Source organism: Podarcis gaigeae, assembly GCF_964106915.1.
Source record: "Podarcis gaigeae genome assembly, chromosome: 13".
NCBI classification, from domain to species: Eukaryota; Metazoa; Chordata; class Lepidosauria; order Squamata; family Lacertidae; genus Podarcis; species Podarcis gaigeae.
This window is the reverse complement of record NC_139689.1, coordinates 41,183,557-41,206,899: the sequence shown is the minus strand read 5'-3', so window position 1 is coordinate 41,206,899 and position 23,343 is coordinate 41,183,557. Positions and strand designations below refer to the sequence as shown.

Genomic DNA, 23,343 nt, shown 5'->3' with positions numbered 1-23,343 from the left:
TAGAGTTCTTCATATATCCAGACTTCAGTGTGCAATGAAGGTGCCTGTTAAACATACTGGTTTCCAAGTTTATGTGTGGTCCAAGCACTGGGCTAAAGGCAGGAATGAATGGCCTTTGCAATGCAGCAATGGGTGTTCAGAAACGTTGGAGGATTTTGGCTGAAGATCCCTACGTAATGGCATGTCAGGTATGTTACATCAGATACAGAACAATTCCCATTTCTACTTCTTTCCACAACCCCAGCACACAAGACGGGGAAATGCCTTCTAAATCGATGGCAAACCCCTTATATCATCCCTGATGTGGGTCACTGTGCAGAAGCCCTTCTCCGATTACAGCTGTTGGACTGTAATCTAATACGAAAACGCAGTCTTTTGTTAATAGTGGAAGCCTCGTCTTCTTCTTCTTTTTTTGGCAGCTGACCCATTCCTAGTATGTACAGCTTTAAGGGCATGTTGGGACAGAGAAAAGCAAAATATTAAATTATGACAAGTCAGCCGCAGCTTTTGTTCTCATCTCCTCTCCCCCATCTACTTATTTCCACCACCACCGCCATATTGCTATGGCAACAGCAGCTGCAGGGTCTTGATTGACAAGCCTCCTGAGAGGAGTGTCTGGGGAAATAAAATGCCTCAAGGCAAAGGGGGGGATAGACGAGAGAAGAGGGGGGGGGACACTGTCAGCTCACAATACTGGAAAGGATGGCAGACACACAGCCCTTTCAACAAAAGGGACATTCCTGTGTGCCGGGCTGAAACGTTAATAAGCCTGTCTTCTTGCACAACTGCATGGAGTCTAGCAGTTCAACCTTACAGATGCAACCAAACCTAATGCCTTTATAAAAGGACGAGGTGGCAGGGGGAACCAAGTGTGATGGTTTCTGACAGAAGCAAAGCTTGGCAGCGTCCTAAATGGCTTGAGTCTGCATTACAGGAACAGTCAACCCAAGGATGATCAGGGCGAAGAGGAAGGTGTTAGAAGCTTGATTTGAAGAGACACCATTACATTTGCTATTTAAGTCCTGCCGGCTCTTTTCAGAGAGAACGCTGAGATAACACTGCTTGTGTTTATTTCCATAGAGGTCTCATACAGCTACTTGAAGCAAACCACTTATTAAATAGATAACTGGTTGAACACGAAGCAGCTGGAGAATTCCACCTCTGAGCTTCCCCACCCCAATTATTCATGACACTTTTGAATGGCAAGGGCAAAGAAAGCATACGCTGTTGCTCAGCTGAGGCCAGGGCACCATCAGTACCACCTTCCTTGAAACGTCCGGTTTAGCCATGGTGACAAATGCCACGGCTACATCTCATTCGGATTAGAACAACATGCACACTCTACCTGGGGCTGCCTCCGAATAGCAAGAAGAGCCTGCTAGACCAGGTCATTGGCCTATCTTGACCAGCATCCTGTTCTCGCAGTAGCTAACCCACAAGCAGGACATAAGCGCAAAAACACTCTCCCCTCCTGTGGTTTCATAGAATCAAAGAAGCGCAGAGTTTGAAGGAACCCTGAGGATCATCTGGTCCAACTGCAATGCAGAAATATGCAAATGTCCCCTATGGGGACTGAACTCTAACCAACTCAAATACCCATAAAAGGACAAGCAACTACTGTATTTTTCACTCCATAAGGCGCACCTGACCATAAGACGCAACTAGTTTTTAGAGGAGGAAAACAAGAAGAAAATAAAATCAGAACGAAACAGTGGATGTATGATTTTTGTGGTTCATGCTAAGGCCACAGACATGTGATTTGACGATGAGTTTGGGGTAGCCCAATGCAAAAATCCTGAGAATCCATGTGGATCCGTGCTTTGTATCCATGTTTTTGTGCCAGTGCATGATCTGCTTTTCGCCCCTGGGCAATTCGGCTCCAGGGACCATGCATTCGCTCCATAAGAAACATAGGCATTTCCCCTTGGAAAAAGTGTGTCTTATGGAGCAAAAAATACGGTAGTATTCAGAAGTGTGACTGCCTCTGACCATGGGGGCACAGGACAGCCATCGTGGCTAGCAGAAACTAATAGCCATATCCTTCATGAATTTGTGCAAACCTCTTGTGAACCATCCACATGGGGAGCCGTCAATGCCTCTCGTGGGACCTAGTTCCGCAGTTTAACTGTGTGAAGAAGTCTTCAGAACAGCGCTCAGAAACTTCAGATGATACTCAAAGCCCTAAGTCCACCTTCCCCCAATGTAGTGCCCTCCATGTGCTGAGCCAGAGTTACCATCCGCCCCAGGACAGCGCAGGCTGATGAAAGAGGTAGTCCAAAACATCAGGAGAGCATTCTCCTAAACATTGGAACATGACTTCTCATGCAAGAACCTGCCTAGTTTTAAGGTTCTCAGAAAATAATGGATTTCTGGGTCACACCAACACATGAGGCACATTTGGCAAGGATACCGGAAAGGGTCTTCTCAGTGACTGCACCAGCGTTTTGAACTCGTTTCTCAACCAGGCCTATTTAGTCTCTTCTCAGCTGGCTTTTCATTGGACAGTAGTAGCCTTAAAAATCGCTGAGGGGGATTCATTTTGCTTCTCTGTTTGAACCTGCTCTTGCGTTTATTTATTGTTCTTTTAATTGTCATTTTACTTCATTTGCTTTTCTATTGCATTTGCATATTGTTACTCTTAGCTGCCTTGGACACTTGGCGCGGAAAGATTATACAGTGGAACCTCGGTTTTTGAACGTAATCTGTTCCAGAAGACCGTTCGACTTTCAGAAACCAAAAACTGAAAGCAGAAGCCTCAGTTCAAAAGGGAAACTCAAAACGGAAGCCACGTCAGACATTCAGGATCTGAAAAATGTTCGAAAACTGGAGCATTTACTTCTGGGTTTTCAGCGTTCAGGAGCCGAAACATTTGAAAACTGAGCCATTCAAGAACTGAGGTTTGACTGTAAAGGTAAAGGGACCCCTGACCATTAGGTCCAGTCGTGGCCGTCTCTGGGGTTGCGGCACTCATCTCGCTTTATTGGCCAAGGGAGCCGGCGTACAGCTTCCGGGTCATGTGGCCAGCATGACTAAGCCGCTTCTGGCGAACCAGAGCAGCGCACAGATACGCCGTTTACCTTCCCGCTGGAGCGGTACCTATTCATCTACTTGCACTTTGACGTGCTTTCGAACTGCTAGGTTGGCAGGAGCAGGGACCGAGCAACGGGAGCTCACCCCGCCGCGGGGATTCGAACCGCCAACCTTCTGATCAGCAAGGCTTAGACTCTGTGGTTTAACCCACAGCACCACCCATGTCCCTAGAGGTTTGACTGTAGATGCAAATAAATAAATAAAGCCTTAAGTTCCGTTAAGCAGGGGAGGCTGAACTATGACGTGCTTAGCCCCATCAGCAGAGTCTTGTGAAGTACACAAAATATGAAAGATAGAGAAGGATGGACAGAAAGCAAGGTTGCAATGATCACCATCTCTTGCATATTACAACAACCACAGCAACATCATCACAAGACTGCAAATCCAGAACCCTCCATAGACTCTCTAGTGAGCCAAGAGCAGTGCTTCATCCCATCAACAAGATTCTGTATCCCTCTCTCATTTTCCTCGATCTCCCAAAAATTCTTGCGCCTCAGGACTGCAAGCAGTTTCTTCCAGTATTTTCTACAGTCACGTTTTGCACATAATGTGCAAGACGGAGACAGATTGGGGGAGGAACAAAAGCTAGTTCAGCGGCAAATAAAAAGGGGAGTTGCTAACTATTAAACATTCTGAAGAAGCACACAAAAGTGACACAGAAACTGAACTGCCTCTTTTTTTGTCTTATTTTTTATTTGAAGCTTAATCTTCATCTCTTCACTGGAAGCCTGCAAGGGCTCCATCTGCTGGTAAACAAGTAGCAGTCCTAAGCAGAAGAATGATGGAGCAAAAACTAGGCTAAGCTATATAGGTCTTTAAGGAATTATGTAATAACAATTCCAAAGCATTTCAAGCCAGGTAAGGCCTTTAATTACCTTTTCTTTCTTTTTTTTGTTTTAGAAAATCAAGTCCCTCCAAAGAAATCTATGGCATCACAAGGCCCATCACACTTCCATAAATCCCCTTTTCTGTTTACTTAATGTGCGCTGTAATGAATCAATATTCTAGCATTACATTAAAAATTCATTTCCTACTTCCCGCTGGTAGCAACAGTAAAAGGGGCAAGCTACTGCAAAGCAGCAACCATTTCCCTCTCTTACCCATTGGGACATTCTAGCAGTGGGGAAAGCTGTCATACAAGCAATAGCAAAAGGGATAATTTACAGAAATCAGTCCTGCCTTTGTCCTACAGAGATGCAAGCCGGAGTAACAACCGTTTATACTGCTATGCACAAAACAGTACCTAGAAACTGATGCTTCTAGGCCTTCTGCTGCAAGAAACGTCATTATTTTTATCCCTTATCCTGAGCAGATTTACGACATTGTGTTTTATTATAATCACAGCGTAAAAGGGTTATTAAAAGCAATCATCACAAGTGTGCTTCTTTTACTATTCCTATCTTTGGTTGTGGCTTGCACAAAAAGGCTACAAAGTTGGATTTACAAGGGATGCGGTTTATGTTTGAGACGGCACGCTTTTTAAGCCCTCATTTCTGGCGTCCTCTGTTAGAAAATACGGCCCCAGACGGGTGCCCTGGAACTTTTATGCCCAATCACATCCCTCTCTGTCTTACTCCAAAATGCCACCCCTGCCTTGTCCATTCCTCTTGTACCATAACCAGCTTTCTAACTGGATTAAAGGTAAGCAAAGGTCAATAATCGTTTTAAAGTTACAACATACTAACTGCTTATTGCTGCAAATCAGGTTTGCACAAGTCTTCTTAGTTAGCCCAGTTTATTTAAAAGTGCCCAGTTTCCCTGTGCTGAATTCGGATTTTGATGGCTAATTTGACAAACCAATTAATTACCGTATTTTTCGTTCTATAAGACGCACCAGACCACAAGACGCACCTAATTTTTGGAGGAGGAAAACAAGAAAAAAAATATTCTGAATCTCAGAAGCCACAACAGCAAGAGGGATCGCTGTGTAGTGAAAGCAGCGATCCCTCTTGCTGTTCTGGCTTCTGGGATAGCTGCGCAGCCTGCACTCACTCCATAAGACGCACACACATTCCCCCTTACTTTTTAGGAGGGAAAAAGTGAGTCTTATAGAGCAAAAAATACGGTACCTGACAGAAGACTTGCAGACCTTGGAAAACTTGGAGGCTAGTGTTTGAACTGCTTCTCTAATGCATACTGTGGGAAATGGATTTGCAATAACAGCCGACTCCAAAATGAGACTGGAACCCTTTCCCTAAAAATCAGGTTCAGCATAAAGATTAAGCTAACAGTGCACTGGGAATCTGCCACAGGCCATACTGCCACCTTTAATAATCCCACAGTGGCTAGAGCTGGGTTATTTTAGAGCAGCTTTTGCTACTGCCTCTCACCTTCTGTAGGAAGAGAACAACCCACACAAGCATCTTGGCGTGTAGTTCTTCCAATGTAAAGAGTGTCCGAGGCGTGCGGATGAAAATCTTGGTCTTGCCGTAGGCCACGTCGTGTTGGAACCCGCAGTGCTCAATCAGTTTTTTCACAGCCTCCTTGTCCGATGGGAGCTTGTGATTTGGCCAAGTAAATTCAGGGATTATCTTGTACCTGCAAACCAGAATTTTAAAAGAAAGCACTGTTGGAGTTGTGTTTGTCATCTCTGCTCACTCCCAGACTCATCAGTATCATGGTAAAGGGCTAGTTTACTTTAAAGGTCAGCACCAACACTTTGAATTGTGCCCGGAAACATACTGGGAGCCAGTATGTACCTTCGTACCTACGGGACTGCCTCTCCCGGTATGCCTGACGGAGAGCCTCAAGGTCCATAAATAGCAACACCCTAGTGGTCCCGGGCCCTAAGGAAGTTAGATTAGCTTCAACCAGAGCCAGGGCCTTTTCAACTCTGGCTCCGGCCTGGTGGAATGCTCTGCCTCATGAGACTAGGGCCCTGCAGGATCTTATTTCTTTCTGCAGGGCCTGTAAGACAGAGTTGTTCCACCTGGCCTTTGGCTTGGAGCCAATTTGATTCCCTCCCCCTCTTTCTCTTTTCTTTTCCTTTCTCCTCCTGCGATGAGGTTTCAATATTTTAATGTTGTATTTTAATTTTGTTTTTAAGTTGTATTCATTCAATTTGTTTTTATTATTGCTTGTTAGCCGCCCTGAGCCCGGCCTTGGCTGGGGAGGGCGGGGTATAAATAATAATAATAATTATTATTATTATTATTATTATTATTATTATTATTATTATTACTACTACTACTACTACTACTACTACTAGGGCATCCCCAGCATGACCTCAACAAATGCGATGGGACTTTATCTTTTTCCACTTCACATGGAAAGGAATTGCAAATGCAGATAATGGAATCAATGACCTGTGCAGGCTTCAGTCGAACTGGGTTTGAACTGGTTTATGTTCCACAGAGTGTCATCTTACTGTTTGACAGATCATTTGAATGGCCTATTTGACTACCAAGCTTGAAGGATGTTCCAGTTTTGCAGAATGAAACTCCAGATAAATATGCTCAATGGGTTAGAGTAACTCAGTTGATAAGAGGGTGGGGCCTGGATCAAGCAGAATTATTCATATCTGCCAAGGACTCTTGGGACTGAACAAGGACCTTCACCAGCCTAGCAAGTCAACAGGCATTGTGGGTGCTTAAGTCAGAGACCTTTTCAGGCACAGAAAGCAAGAAGAGGTGCAACAATTGGCAAATCTTCTGCCCTTGCCTGCTCGAGAAGAATATCTTCCAGCAGTTGTCTCCTGGAGCCAAAAGACAGAGAATTCACAGCTGGCTTTGAGTATAGTTGTCCATATGGCCCAAGAATGCCTTACAAAATCCTAGCCAAAGACAGGAAAGGGCTGCCTATAATAAAAATTTATATTTTTTTATACCCCGCCCATCTGGCGGGGTTTCCCCAGCCACTCTGAGTGGCTCCCAACAGAATAAAAACAGAATATAACATCAACCATTAAAAACTTCCCTAAACAGGGTTGCCTTCAGATATCTTCTAAAAGGCAGATAGTTGTTTATTTTCTTGACATCTGACGGGAGGGCGTTCCACAGGGTGGGCGCCACTACCAAGAAGGCCCTCTGCCTGGTTCCCTGTAACCTCACTTCTCACAGCGAGGGAACTGCCAGAAGACCCTCAGAGGTGGACGTCAGTATCTGGGCTGAATGATGGGGGTGGATGATGTTCCTTCAGGTATACTGGGCCGAGACGATTTAGGGCTTTAAAGGTCAGCACCAATACTTTGAATTGTGCCCGGAAATGTATTGGGAGCCAATGTAGGTCTTTCAGGACCAGTGTTATATGGTCTCAGCAGCCACTCCCCAAGTTAAAGCAGAGGCACGCTACAAGGCAGCCCTGCTCTCCCATCTGAATTTCTTTGCTCAAGCTTTAACAGCTTATCACCAGCATAAATAGCAGCATTCGGTGTCCAAGGTGACCTCGGTATCTCTTTGGAATTAAAGAAGCTGCAACTCACATATTCAGTCACACAGAAAGGTGCTTTGCCGAAAATGGCGTATAGCTTTGCACCGGAGTGTGCGCTTGGGAGCATGCATGCGCATCCATTTTCATTTAGATCTGCTGAGGAGCCCCTGCTCTGCCACAGGGAGCCCATGGCGTAAATATCTGATATATTCAGACAGCCAAACTCTTGCTCTTGGTTCCAGCTCTCTGCTTGCTAACCGCGGATGGGGAAAATATTTCTTGGGAGAAAAGATGTAGTGGGAGAACCGCACAACTTCTGGACATTGAATTTATCCTACAGGGATGATACCAAGCTGCTCTCTAAGAAACCAAAGCTACGACCACAAAACTACATGCAAAATATTTTAAAGCAGAGGTGTTAAAGGTGGGGAACCAATGGCCCTCTAGATACTGGTGAATTATAACTCCCACCAGCCCCAGCAAGCATGGCAGATGGCATGGGATGATGAGTTGATGTTCAGCAACATCTGGAAGGCCAAAGGTTCCCCATGCCTCTATTAAAGGTCTATAAAACTGGCCTGGTGAAACTATTCTCATTAATGCCAACAGAAATCCCTATACGTGTAAATGTGTGCTATTTTTTTGGCAAAGGGTGTTTAAGGAGATAACAGAAATCACCGGGTTAAAGCTGGCTGAAAGTCCAGAGGTAGCATTATTATCCATTTGCAATGGGGGTGGAAGGTTTGCAGGCTGTGAAGGACTTGCTCACAAATTTATTGACAGCTGCACAAGTTATTATAGCGAGGAAGTGGAAGGGGCAAGCAGAATATAAAATGGAAGAATGGTATAAAGAGGTGTGGGATATAGCTATTAATGATAAATTAACATGGTAAGATGGGGAATATGCAGGAGAAATGATTTTGAGGAGATATGTAGAATTTGTATTGTTAAAAGGGGTCAAACCATCGCAAGAGGTTTTGAAATTTTGGGACGTTGGATAGTTACAATGGAATGGTCTCGGGGTGGGGTGCCCATTTTTATTCTTATTTATTTATGATTATTACTTTGTAATTTTTTTTTGAAAGAAATCCCTATACAAGTTAGTTTATTCTCCAAAATAAAGCAGGGGGTATATAAAGCCAGTACCACTCAACACGTTACATTTCAGGCATTTCTGCCAAGCCTCTAGATGGTCCCCAAACATCTGAAGGCTAGTCAGTTTTATCTTTCCTTACCTGTGAAGGAATTTCTCGTATGTTTGACGATAGGCGAAACCTGCTCTTCGGACCCTGACGTTTTCCAGGAGTCCAAGGTATTCCACCTGATGCCTGCAACGCTCCTCATCAAACAGCTGTGGCGACTTTTTGTCATTAGGCTTAATGCAGCGGACATAGTATGGTTCCTAGTGGGAGGCAGTGAGGAACACAACAATTTTAGTGCTAAGAGCCAAGGCGCAAGGGCAGGGGAGTGCAAATGTAATACTCCAAATCGGATAATCGTTGCAAAGAAAACAAGCCAGAGAATTGCATGCTCCTCTTCCTCCATGTTGGTCCTAAACATGGTTAGGGCTAACCACAATTCAAAGTGTTGGTGTTGACCTTTAAAGCCCTAAGCGACCTCGGCCCAGTATACCTGAAGGAGCGTCTCCACTCCCATCGTTCAGCCCGGACATTGAGGTCCAGCTCCGAGGGCCTTCTGGCGGTTCCCTCCCTGCGAGAATGAGGTTACAGGGAATCAGGCAGAGGACCTTCTTGGTAGTGGCACCCACCCTGTGGAACACCCTTCCACCAGATGTCAAAGAGAAAAACAACTACCAGACTTTTAGAAGACATCTGAAGGCATCTGTTTAGGGAAATGTTTAACATTTGAAATTTTATTGTGCTTTTAATTTTCTGTTGGGTGCCGCCCAGAGTGGCTGGGGAAACCCAGCCAGATGGGTGGGATATAAATAAAAAATTATTATTATACAGTATTATTATTACCCCAACCTGATGTCCTCCAGGTGTTTTAGACTGCAACTCCCATCAGCCCTGAGCACTAGCCATGCCAGTTGGACTGATGGGTGCTGGAATCCAACAGCATCTGTAGGTTGCTAACTTGGGGAAGGCCAAGCTGTCCAAATGAAAAAGCAAGCACTGCCTGGATATGATTGTATTAAGGGTTGCTTCAACAATTTTTATTTATTTAAAAAAAAAGCATTCAGAGGTTTGCTATGGCAAGTGTTTGACAAAGGAAATGCTACACATTTCATGCTGGCCGAGGTTAAGAGAAGATGCATTTCAACTAGATGCCTGGTGATGGAATTAAGTACACTGACAAAGCTCATTTGCAGTGGAAACAAATGGAACCACAAGGAGGAAGGAGAAGGGAGCAGGTTCGGCCAGCAAATGAGAGATTAAGAAACAAACGAAAGGGGCCCCCAGAGATTAAAAAAACCAAGTCTCACAATGGTCCATCACTCACTACAGCTGTCAGTGAAAGGAACATTAAGGAAAGACCCCTGGTGATCTTTTGAAAGAAGCCCAAAGCCTCAAGAGGCAACTCTAAGGATTTAGTATTTATCAGCCACACTCCATTACATATGGCAGGAGCATAAATCAGTCCAAAGATATTATTTTTTAAAAGGTGCATGGGAAACACCTCTTGTCTTTTATTTCCTGACTTACAAGATCTGCTTGACAAGAAATGAGAGCACACAAACCCCTTAATAAGACAGGGAAGGGGGGGAAGTACATTTAGCTTTTATGGTGCCCAGATATTCTTTTGATCCTGATATAACAATAAATAAAGGTAGAGTGAAGGCTTTGGGGTGTATCCTTTCTAATAAATGCTCCTAAATGGATGCTTTTACATACCTACTGCTATCTTGGTTATTAACATTCTAATGCAGTCTTATTCCTTCATCCACTGAGTGGGATAGCTTGTCATTCTTACTGTTAGTGAGTCACAAAACGACATTTTAGAAAGGAGGAGAATATTTGCCCACCTTACCCAAAAGGAATATAGGGCAAGAAGCAAATCCCTACAGACAAATGGACTGAGGTTAAGTGCTAGAAAAATCTGAGATCTATACGGGCAGTTAATTGGCATGCCATAACTGACACATTAGATCCTGAACCTGGAGAGTCAGAGCAAAATTTAGTGCATTTATTCCAAAAATTGAACAGGCTAATTTACAGGCCAAATATTCGCGGAGTAGTTGACAACAATTTAGGTGGGGATTTGGTTTGTGCACCATTCCCAATCTCTAGTTTAAGGAAGGAACTGCAGGGTAATCCGTCAAATTGTTAAATAAGTCTCTGAGCACTAATTGGCCTGGGTGGTAATCCCCCCACCCAACATAAGAGCTTGTGAATCAGGACTCTTCTATGGTCTGAACAATAAGACAACTCTGCCAATGGCTCCATGACCGAAGACTCTTGACTGTATTACATGCTCCACTGATTTGAATGGAAAAGGGGAAAGTCTGAAGGTCAGATGGAGAATCTAAGCAAAAATATTCGGCCAGAATCAGAGGTACCGAGAGGAGACCATTAACAAGATCAGCAGGCTTCTAAATTATTATTAAACTGTTTTCTCTTTATTTAAATTACTTTTTATTCACCTTTCATAAAAATCTCAAAGCAGTTCATAATAAGACATTATTATTATTATTATTATTATTATTATTATTATTATTATTATTATTAATATCCTGCCCATCTGGCTGAGTTTCCCCAGCCACTCTGGGCGGCTCCCAATCAAGTATTAAAAACAATACAGCGTTAAATATTAAAAATTTCCCTGAGGAGGGCTGCCTTCAGATGTCTTTTAAAGAGAAGATAGCTATTTATTTCCTACACATCTGAAGGGAGGGTGTTCCACAGGGTGGGTGCCACTACCGAGAAGGCCCTCTGTCTGGTTCCCTGTAACCTTACTTCATGCAATGAGGGAACTTCCAGAATACCCTCGGCGCTGGATCTCAGTGTCTGGGCTGAACGATGGGGGTGGAGACGCTCCTTCGGGTATACAGGACCGAGGCCGTTTAGGGCTTTAAGGGTCAGCACCAACACTTTGAATTGTGCTTGGAAACATTAGAACTACAACAAAGCAACAAATACAGCAGCAATCAAGTCCAGATAAACTCAATACACTGGCCTTAATACATTTGTGTTGTACTTTTAATGTTTTATTGTGAATTGCTTTAAGATTGTTATGCAAAATGATATAAAAGTAGGATGATTGGTAAGTTCTTAGCAAGCAGGCAGGCACTTGCATTATCTTGGAGGGTTGTTCCATAGGCTGGGTGTCACAACAGAAAAGATCTTCCTCTGGGTTGATGTCAGATGGATCACTGTTGGTTGTGAAACAACCAGGAGTACCTTGGCTGAAGATTTAGTGACCAGTTAGGTCTATGCTATTGAAGGATTCAGCTAGTCCCAAGTTGTTTAAGTCTTTACAGGTAAGCACCAACATTCTTAATTTGGTATATTGACAGCATATTAGCAACCACAGCAAGTTTTTTTGAAGAAGCGAGATATAGATGATATAGATCAGGGGTCTGCAACCCACGGCTCCGGAGCCGCATGTGGCTCTTTTACACCTTTGCCGCGGCTCCGGGGCGGATACTAGCGAGGGGAGGAGGCGCATTGTGCGCCCTGACACTCCCCACTGTGACGGGCGCTGTACTGGCTGTGATGTCCCATGGGGGCGGTGCGTGCGTTAGTCACGCACTGTCCCGACGTCACCTTCCCACCCGCTGTCAGATTGCGGCTCTGGAGATATATTTGTTTTAAATGTCGCAATGGTTTTGCGGCTCCCAGTTGTTTTTCTTCTTCGGAAATGGGTCCAAGTGGCTCTTTTTGTCTTAAAGGTTGCAGACCCCTGATATAGATATAGATACAGATATAGATATATAGTGCATTACAAATGTAATCTTACAAAAATAAAATACAGACAACAATGAAGTTAATGCTATTCAACACTGGACAGTTTTTGAACAGCACATTTTGTCAGCTGTTTAGCACACAATATTACGCTTCCCTCATAAAAGAAAATTTAATGCAACCATTATAACCCATTTATTTAACATATTGGCTTGACAGCTGTAAGGTTCTTAATGGCTGCCAAAGAGTCAGACTTTAATGTCCACGTTGCTGCTCTGAAGAACTCAGCAGTCCTTCTTCATTAAGGAAAAGATTGCACATAAAACTTTTGAATGATCAAGACTGAACCTTTCCTACACACTCTGCAGGAAGAAATCCCCATGGGACCTCCTAATGCATTTTGTTTGTACCTTCTCCCTGGGTCTCTTTACTGCTTCGCCTTTTAAATTAAGATTTTAAAGCTTCAATAATTTTGCCTCACACAGAGCACTGTCTACCCATCATGTGATTAATGCCCATAATGCAAAAGAAGGTTCATGTCAGTAAAAAAAAAAAAAAAAGGATGGAGAAATAAACTGAAAAAAAAACCTCAGAGGCGCTGCACTGACCTGTTCCCATGTGAGCTTAGATACAGGCATCAACCCTGTATGAATAGCAGCAGGGCTTTTTCCTTACATGCTTTGTTTTTGAGGCTTGTCTGTTTCTGAGGAACCCTCTGGCGCTATTCTTGCTGGGGGTGCAAGGCACAAGTGGCTTACAGAGCCCTTTGCCAAGATCTTTGCTAGCATGGGACAAAGTTGGCTCCTAGTAGTATTCTGTCCTCAAGTTATGCTGACCAGACAAGGGTTGGATTGCTATTAAGTCCTCTATGCCAACATAAGCCCAGGTTATGATCGTGTAGGAAATTTACAGCATCGTAACATTGTTGGTGTGGGGTGCGGGTGGCGCTGTGGTCTAAACCACTGAGCTTAGGGCTTGCTAATCAGAAGGTTGGCAGTTCGAATCCCCACGACAGGGTGAGCTCCTGTTGTTCGGTTCCTGCTCCTGCCAACCCAGCAGTTCGAAAGCACATAGTGCAAGTAGAAAAATAGGTACCGCTCCAGAGGGAAGGTAAATGGCGTTTCCGTGCACTGCTCTGGTTTGCCAGAAGTGGCTTAGTCATGCTGGCCACATGACCCGGAAGCTGTACGCCGGCTCCCTTGGCCAATAAAGCGAGATGAGCGCCGCAACCCCAGAGTCGGCCATGACTGGACCTAATGGTCAGGGGTCCCTTTACCTTTAACATTGTCGATGTAAACCCTATGCTGCTGTAACTAAACCAGCCTAAGAATGAGGAAATGGACGTCTCCAGAAGCACAGGGAGGGGGCAATCAGAAGGAATGGCCAGCTTGTTGCAGATTCTATCTACATTACCCCTGGGCAAGTCCTGACTCCCCTACTGGTGTAAAGCTAAGACAGCAAAAGAATGTCTGCAAGTCACTTGACTGCCACTAATGTCATCAGAGAGCTCATGAAATCTGCCCCCTTTCTCATTCTGCTCACGCAGCAATGGAACATAAAAATACCAACTAAGTCTGTAACCAATCATAGCACGCCACTAGTCATATACAAACCCCAGACTGACCAGTTAACCAATTCTACCACGTATTAGACTAAAGGTTCATGCTTCCAGGTCAGAGTGGTTTCCTGGTAAGCTTTGCACCCATCACCCATCTTTAGAAATTATACCTCTGGAAAACATCAGAGCCCAATTCAAGTCCTGGGTCAGCTAGCCTATCAACCTCTGCTTTCTCATCTTTAAAAAAAATCATCAACTTTCTTCAGTGTTGGCAGGAGGGTTGCAAGAAGCACTATCTAACCCTCTGAACATAGAACGTGCTGTAGGAATTCTGTGCTGCTGCTGTTGTTTGAAAGCCTAGTATTTTTAATAATGAAATCCTACATACCCTGTTTCCCCCAAAATAAGACAGTGTCTTATATTAATTTTTGCTCCCAAAGATGCGCTAGGTCTTATTTTCAGGGGATGTCTTATTTTTTCCATGAAGAATACGGTACACATTTATTGTTAGGGGGGAAATTAATTACCTGTATACTGTACAATGCCTTACGGTAGCTTCGGGGGCCTTATATTCCAGGTTGGCCTTATTATCGGGGAGGCCTTATATTCGGGGGAGGCCTTATATTACAGCGAGAGGCAAAACTGGAAGTAGGTCTTATATTGGGGGGATTGTCTTACTTTTGGGGAAACAGGGTAGATGAAAAAACTGACATTAGACCAGGTGCTGGGACCCTTTTCCATCATGAGAGCCACTTTGCTAAGGCTACTCGTGAATTGTGAGTTGGGGCAAAGGCAAGAGCGGACACAGGAGAAGTATGTGACTCTTTTTTGAACAGTAAGCTACATTCCAGCCACACGAAAAGTCATGAGGTTTCAATACCCAGGCATGATGACAATGCAAGAATTTCAGCTAAGTCACTCAAGGAAGTTGCAGAACAGGGCTGGTGAGGGGGTATGTCCTATGGAGAGTGCCTGGAGGTCCCATTTAGCCCTGAGTCTAAGGTTCCCCACCTCTGCCTTAAACCGAAACCCATTATTACCTTTGACGCCAGGTTGTCCACTAAAGCAATCATTGAGTTCTTGAAAAGGGTAGCAGCGGTCAGTGGTCGCTTGGTCACTTCTGTGATGCTCAACTTGCCTTCTGGCCACATCTTTCTCAGTACCGGATTGGAGCTACAAAGCCAGGGGGAAAAAGAGTAGAAAGGTCAGTAATATTTGGTCAGCTGTAGTGAAGAGACATGCGAATAGCTGAAGCTTGACTCCTTTCTTTGTGTAACTTTTATTAAATTTTCTGTTTTACCATTTGAAATATTCATTTAAGCAACCTTAAAATGTTGATGACTTCCCTTCTTCTCTTTCCATGGTTCAGTTTGCATATCATAAATCCCTGCATATTTTACATAAACTAAACCATTTAGTATTCCATTATTATTACATCCATCAAAACTTATTTACACTGTTGTATTTATCTGAATGCTGCCAACGCTTTCAAGTGTACACAATTTCCCAATACATTCAATAAACATTTTCCAATCTTCTCTAAACGTATGTTCTTCTTGCTGTCTTATTCTATCTGTTAGGTCCACAAGCTGCACATATTTCATCAGTTTAAGTTGCCATTCTTCTTTAGTTGGGACCTCGCTCATTTTCCATTTTGGGGCTAACAAAAACACAGGCCACAGTAGTGGCATACATAAATAACCTTTTTTTTGACTCACGGGAATTTCCATCTGAATTAACCTCAACGAAAAGGACTCTGTTTTTTGGGGGGAAAGTACTTTTAAACCTTTTTAAAAATTCGTTATGAATTTATTTCCCAGTTTTACATGTCTGAAGCTTGGCTCCTTACCTGTTGTACATCAGGCGCTTGAAATCTTGAAATAAAGTGTCCTTGTTTTTATCTATGAATCCTGTGACTGAGTAGCTGGTAAATGAGAGAGAAAGAGAGAGAATTAATTTCAGTGAACCTCAAGTGACAAAAGTAACAATTGGCCACTGAAAGGGAGAGACATTTAGTACATAAGAGCCTGCTGGACTGAGCCAATGTAGTTTCAGTGTCCTGTTTTCATAGTGGCCAGCCAGATTGCCATGGAAAGCCCACAAACAGGACCCAAGTGCAAAAGAGCACTCTCTCCTCCTGCAGTTTCCAGTAACTTGGTGTTCAGAAAGATTGCTGCCTCCTACTGCAGAGACACGAGTTACAGTGTCTGGAACGGGTCACAGCAGTCTCAACAACACATGGTTATCAGTACTGTGGCACCACACGTTTTGCCAAGCAGAAAATTAACAGCACTAGGGGTTCTCTCTTCCCTGGTAGACTTCCAGTGGGCTAAATCAGAAGCTAACAAAATATACTTCATACACAGTGACATGATGACTGACTACTGGAGAGAAGGTGTACTAGTTGTGAAAGCTCACCTTTGTTCTTCTCCTCTCACGGAGGACACTATATGATTGGCCGAATTTAGCTAGCAATTAAAGCCATGCGTATTTTTTATCAAACGTTATCTATATAATCCAAATAACAAAACAGAACTTCTTGAAACAGACACATAAGAACCAAACCAAACCAAAGCTGTGCGTATTTTCTAGTTTAAAAATACGTGCCAATTTCTTAACAGTAGTTGCTGCCCTATCTGAAATCAGAAAAAACCAAGTTTGCTTCACCAGCATAATAGTATTATTTAAGAAGATCCATTTTGAAGTGGAGAGTTATTGGAATGAGACACCTAAGGGCAGGAACAGCGAGGTGGGAAGACTCTGGCTCAAATCTCATCTCAGCGGTGGACTTAACTAGACAGCCTTAAACACATACCCACACACCCACACCCATTATCTTGACCTCGGTCCACGTCCGAGCCTATGATTTTTAAAATGTAGATCTTATAAAATAGCGCAACAGGGCTCTCAAGACAGCAATACAGAGATAGCACTGACCTACCTTGCAGGGCTTTTGTAAATATTACTGGGCTTATACGGTGAAACACTTTAACCCAGTGGTCCTTCGAGTATTGTTGGGCTATTAACTCCCATCATACCCAACCACTGGTCACTCCTCTCGTCCCACATTTCTAGTCATGTTTCCCTTACATTAACATTTCCTCCAGAAATTGCACACTTTCATGTGTGTGTTGCCACATTAAAATTGTACAGGTGCAGCAACACATTAAATATGCCAAGAAGCAAATTCTTGAGGGAGAACAGTGAAACAAATGGCTTCTGGGATTATGGAAAGATTTTGCTTTTGTGTTTGAAAGAAATTAACAAGGTGCCCAGGAAAACATGTGTTCAAGTACAATAAGATAAATTAAATAGCCTGCCTAACTAACTAACTAACTAACTAACTTATTTATTTATTTATTTATTTATTTATTTATTTATTTAACACCCTTGATAAGGGAGGTTGAATAGGGGTTTTGTGGCTATGCAGAGGAATAATGCAAGACCGCCTCACAGACCAGTCATGGGAAGCTATGAGTGGCATAGCACAGCAGCAGCGCCAAAAAACTATCGAAAAGCAAAAACATATACAAACATTTCCTTAGACTTTGCAAAAAGCAAAAGAAGAGAAAGGCTACCTCGGGCTATAGTGCAATATGAGTGGAGAAGCAGCAGTGTGCAGCTGCAAAAGTGTTTTTGAGGAGGTGTTAACAGATACTAAGAAAGCAAGTGTAGGAACCACACTTACATAACGTCTCCAGCGTAGTGTTTAATCCGAAAGTCTCTGTCAAATTCCAGGTTTTTGTCCATAGCACAGAGCTTAAAAACAAATGGTTAAGAAGTCAATATTGCTGAAGCATCTGACTGCATTGCACAGCTGCTTCTCAGTGTGATCAACTACTGCTTCACATATAGGTTTAGCAATGGAATGTCTTTCCGAATTCTATTGTTATATAAGGTATTTATTTATAGACAGACAATCTGTAAGTCAAGGCAACCTTTTCTTTTAGACTCAGTGATACTGTTCCTTTATAGCAACAGAAACTTGCAGAGAATGAAGAACCGTGGGTCTCCACCGCCATCTGTTCACTCCTCTTTCGTGCAATGATCTAACCAAATACACAGGCAAACTGTAGGGCATCACCAAGTGAACAGATTGATAGGAAACTTACAAAAAGTCTGTTTTCACAGGATATAGCAACCAAGTGAAGCTAGCGTGAAGAGAATACTGAAATCTTCACATGGCCAAGCAAAACCAAGTAGTTTAGCTCAAGTGAAAATAGGGCCAGAATTTAGTCTTTCTTGTTGTAAAACACAAAGCGATATGCAAGAAAGATGAACATAAAACACATTAAATCAAACACTGTTCCATTTCACGTCAATGCCAAGTGGTGTCAGTGACAGTAATGGTCCTGCAGTTGTGAGGAAAGCCAAAGGGCCACTCCAAAGGTTGAGTTTGCTTAAAGGTAAAGGGACCCCTGACCATTAGTTCCAGTCATGGCTGACTCTGGGGTTGCGGCGCTCATCTCGCTTTATTGGCCGAGGGAGCCGGTGTACAGCTTCCGGGTCATGTGGCCAGCATGACTAAGCCGCTTCTGGCGAACCAGAGCAGCGTACGGAAATGCCGCTTACCTTCCCGCTGGAGCGGTACCTATTTATCTACTTGCACTCTGATGTGCTTTCAAACTGCTAGGTTGGCAGGAAGGTTGCTTAGATAAGAATAAAGCATGTGGATATTTGCCCCTGTTTTATTTACAAAGTTAAGAGTCATTGGTTCATTTAGCTCACTACTGTTTATTTGCGCTCCTGGGTATCTCCCAAGCACAGCACTTGCAGTCCTTTAACATGGTATATAGGGGAGTGAACCTGAGATCTAATGAGGTGTGCCCCTTCCCATATATTAAGGGATCGTATATTATGCCTTCCCAACACAGAAAGAAAACCCACGTCGTGGCGGCGGCGATTACAAGATCAAAAGTCTTACTGAAATGCCCTTTGCTTTATCTAGTAAATCATTCACATCGGGGAGAAGCTCTGACGATTGGGTTTTGACAGAACCATGCTAACTATTGGTTCTCTCTCTTTCGTTCCTCTAGGTGCTTTCACGACAGCGACTTGTGTGTCCCAATGTCTTCCCCACTACAAAAGACACATTCTCATCATGGTAGCAGGCAGCTGAGATTTTTCCAAACTGATCTTGAAGGTTCATTCCGCCAACATTATGTAGGCAGCTGAGAGCATTCAGATGATGACCTGGGTCGCCAACGGACAGCAATAAAGGGGCACAGTGTGGGACCAAGTTCAAGTGCAGTGGGGTACTCGACCTTCTACCTGTCTGTCGCTTTCCTCCTGAGGCCTCCTCCATCCCGGCAGCATTTTTTTCTAGCCAAGCTCCAAGAGCAGAAGTTAGTCTGGCAGAAAATGGGGGAGAACTCACCCAGGGAGGGGGAACTCAAGAGAAAGGTAGTAGGTGAAAGGAAGGGCTCAGAGCTTATATTCCAGCCTGCTGTTTTCCCACTTAAAAATACTGTGATTAACTCCACGCAGAAAAGGGCACATTTAGCATAACCTGTGGCATGGCTTTATCATGCATCAACTACCAGATTGGTAGAAGAAGAAGAAGAGTTTGGATTTGATATCCCGCCTTTCACTCCCTTTAAGGAGTCTCAAAGCGGCTAACATTCTCCTTTCCCTTCCTCCTCCACAACAAACACTCTGTGAGGTGAGTGGGGCTGAGAGACTTCAGAGAAGTGTGACTAGCCCAAGGTCGCCCAGCAGCTGCATGTGGAGGAGCGGAGACGCGAACCCGGTTCCCCAGATACCGAGACTACCGCTCTTAACCACTACACCACACTGGCTCTCTATGTGGGTGACATGTGTTCATGACCTTACTCACACATCACAAGAACCCTCTGCTTCAGGGATGGGGCACTTGTGGCCCTCCAGATGTGGTTGGACATCTATTAGCTGCAGCAAGCATAACCAATGGTCAGGAAAGGTGGGAGCTGCAGTCTACAAAAGCTGGAGAGCAACAGGTTCTCCAACCCTGCTCTAGTCCCTCTATGCGGAAATGCTTCATTTATGGAAATTATAATGGGTGAAGCAGGCTTGATCTTCTCCAGAGTGGATGAGGAGAGAAAGGGGAAAACTCAAGCCAGAAAGGCAGATTATAAACTGCCCAGCACAAAGTTGTGCAGCCAGCACGAACCTTTTATCAGGCAAGAGAGAGAAGAGGCCTGTAATGTAACTCAGATTTCTATTTAGTGCAGAGCAAAAATGCTTTCTTCTGCTGCGTGGGTTTTACCATACCAAAACAAAAAACCCAAGCTGACTGCGTATCTGGTGTGCTGCTGTCTGTAAAGTAGGACACTAGAATGTAGGGCACAGCAGCCCCTCGGAGCTTATCTGCCCCAACGCAAAACCCAATACGCTTCACGGGGAGTACTGAAGCATTACATGTGAGGTTCCGAGATCACAGTTTCCAAAGCACACAGTCCTTTCCTCTTCAGAAACACTTGCCTCAATATTTGTGGTCACTGTTGCTGCTTTCAGCAAGGTACCAGATTGGTTTTGATTTGCGGGGTACAGAGAAACCTGGGTTTCCACTATAATAAACTGCCGGAAATATTAAGGAAGCGATAAGAGTGTTTTGGAGAACACATTTATGGATGCAAGTTTGTGAATTGCCCCAGGAAGCATGTGGATAGGGGTTGAGGAACACACATAAAGTCATGAAGACCTGAGCTTTCGTGTAAAAAGAAAAGGAAGCCCCCAAAGTAAAATATCTTATTACTCAACGTAGCAGAAAGTATTCTAAAAGCATGCAGGCAATTTTTGGCAGTAGTTAGGGGGAGGGGTTTCACTCATCATAGATTCTAGCTGATCCTGATGTCTCCTGATCTAGCCGTCTCTCTTCACAGACGATTTGTCTTGGAATTTGGAGAGCTCTGGACACGCTCCCCTTCTCCAAGTATCAAATGAAATTCAGTTTCAGCAGTGTCAGAATTAAGAGGTTCAGTGCAATGAAGACTTGAGACCAGTGGTGCTGAATATAACATTAAGCGGCAACACGATTTCGGCTGAAATTCCCAGATACCTAGCCTTTTATCTGTGAAAACCACCTCTCCTCTCAATAGTTTGCTTATACTTTATGGGATTGATTCTGTTGCAGCCATACTGTCTGACATCTTGCAAATTCTACCCTCTGTAAAGAACACATAAAGCCACCGCTACAGATATTCCCTCCTACTTTACTTCCAGTTTGTGTTTTACAGTACAAACTAATTCAGTGTTTTATTGGGCACCCTACGGAGAGGAAGGGCAGGATACAAATTTCAATAACAAATACATAAATATGGTTCTATTGTGTTAACTGTCTTGAGCATAGTTTTCATTCATGCATATTAAGAATAATATTTGCTCTACATGGTGAGAGGCTCTCTTTCCACATTGCAGGCTCATTTCAAGTGAGCTGTCTTTCTTTAAGCACACTGCCAAAATATGGGATCACCATTGTTCTGGGCTTAAAATTAAATTGTCTGTGATTTTGAAGCCAGCAAGAATTGGGTGAAGCTGTTAACACTGTTTTGTCATCTTTCTATCATCCAACCACATGTTACATTTAGGGCAGGAGACAGATCCAGGTAGCAGCTGCATTTTGTATTTTCAAAAATGAGGGAATTTGCCATTATTTGTTGCTTTGTCCCATCAGCCCTAGGTGCAACCTGAAATCTCCACAGCAAGTAGCACAGCCTAATCCAATTAAGGGTGCATTCCTAACCCCATTTACCTGGGAGTAAGCCCCGCTTAATCCAATGACTTACTTCTGATTAGACATGATTAGGACTGTGCTGTAAGTCTGCAATCTCCTACACTCCACCTTAAGACTGTGACTAAATGCAGATTTTGTGGCTCAACATCAAGCCAGCTTTTTCTCTCCACTCCCTCCTGCTTCCCATTTTACTTAATACCCAGCCTGTTGTGTTCTGAGAATTAAAAAGCTTGCTCACTATTCTGTGTCATTGCCTGACTGTGGATTTTGAAGTCATTTAACTATAAATCAAACGCTGGTGTTGTCTGTGTCATGCGAAATTAGTTGCTTAGGAAATATCACATGAATTGAAACCGGGTCTCTATTGGCTGCGAGTGACATCAGCATTGCCTTGCCAAACTCATGCTCCAGTTCTTCCCTGCAATATTGAGCAGGCTCCTGCTCCCTCTGCTGGATATCGGTGCAAAACTGACATTTCCAATGTCAAAACTTACTTAACAAAGCACAGCAGTACTTCAGGTCATGGGATCTTACATTTCTAGGCTACTCTCACCCTCGAGTCCAAGCTCTGCAGATACCAGGTGGTCCCTTCCTCCAGTTGGTACCATTACAGGGCACCACCACGAAGTGCTCTCCTCATTTAGTACCCATACAAGCCACCAAGCCAACTCTACCTATTTCAGTCCACCTCACGCAACTACAAACAGCATCCAAGCCGACTAAAACAGCCACCATCCTTGCACATGCATGCCCATAATCCTGGGCCCCACATGGCCTCAAATTCCCTTATCATTTTCCACCATCAGAACTGCTCAAGCTTGTTCTGCTACCTGCTTCTACCGCCCCTTTCCTCCTCCCAGTATAGTTGAAGGGAAGGGAAAGGCACGCACAGATGCCATGCAGAACTTTTGGGCCAAGATGCCCTGCTGCATCGACTTATATCTTTCTCCCACAGGCAACTCTGATGAATGAGCAGATGTCTGGTCAGTGCCTGTCGCATTCATCTTCACATTTCATCCTCAGGCAGCATCATATACCTAACCTGTTACCTGTCCTGCAATGGGTCTTCAAGACAGGATTTAGTACTGGAGATACAGACATGGGTTTGCTTGTTCTGTTAACAAACACAAACATGGCTGTATTAATAGAACAAGCAAACCTAGCTTAGGTTCCCATTTAAGGTAAAAACAAAAGAAAACTGTAAAGGACCCCTGGGCAGTTAAGTCCAGTCAAAGGCAACTATGAAGTTGTGGCGCTCATCTCGCTTTCAGGCCAAGGGAGCCGGCGTTTATCCACAGACAGCTTTCTGGGTCAAGTGGCCAGCATGGCTAAACCGCTTCTGGTGCATTGAGGACCATGAAATGCCGCTCACCCTGTCATGAGGATTCGAACTGCTGACCTTCCGATTGGCAAGCCCAAGAGGCTCAGTGGTTTAGACCACAGCACCACCTGCATCCCTTGGCTGGGAGTAAAGTTCCCATTTACTGCTACCTTGGCACAGTAAGCACCAAGGTGGGAAATATGTGTCTGGACTGTACCACTTCAGATCACAGGGAGGGGCTTACATAATGGCATCCTCCTCCGTTTAAAATAAAAATGGAAACTACACCAAAAAGTGCTCTAGCCTTGTCCCCCAAAACCCTATTTTTCATTTATTTTGGGGAAATATTTTTATTTTTTTTACATGAAAGAATATTCTATTATCTGAACTCCCATCTGAAGTCTGAAGGTTTAGCACCTCGATGAGAACT

General features: G+C 43.8%; 1 protein-coding gene across 3 annotated transcripts in view; it reads right to left on the bottom strand.

Moving 5' to 3' along the window:
- Positions 1-23,343, bottom strand: part of MYO1D (myosin ID) — a 172,543-nt gene that overhangs the window by 98,807 nt on the left and 50,393 nt on the right. For 2 of the 3 annotated variants that reach the window (XR_014557432.1, XM_083709142.1), the window contains exons 12-16: positions 17,570-17,640; positions 15,731-15,805; positions 14,922-15,054; positions 8,694-8,860; positions 5,421-5,628 (exon numbers count right to left, since the gene is read on the bottom strand). Coding sequence is in view for 1 of the 3 variants with exons in the window: in XM_083709142.1 (XP_083565268.1) it covers positions 5,421-5,628; positions 8,694-8,860; positions 14,922-15,054; positions 15,731-15,805; positions 17,570-17,640 (654 nt within the window). In the remaining 2 variants the exon portion in view is untranslated. Of the gene's footprint in view, positions 1-3,966; positions 4,979-5,112; positions 5,629-8,693; positions 8,861-14,921; positions 15,055-15,730; positions 15,806-17,569; positions 17,641-23,343 lie in introns of those variants that run through there. The other variant, XR_014557431.1, reaches the window with a different exon arrangement.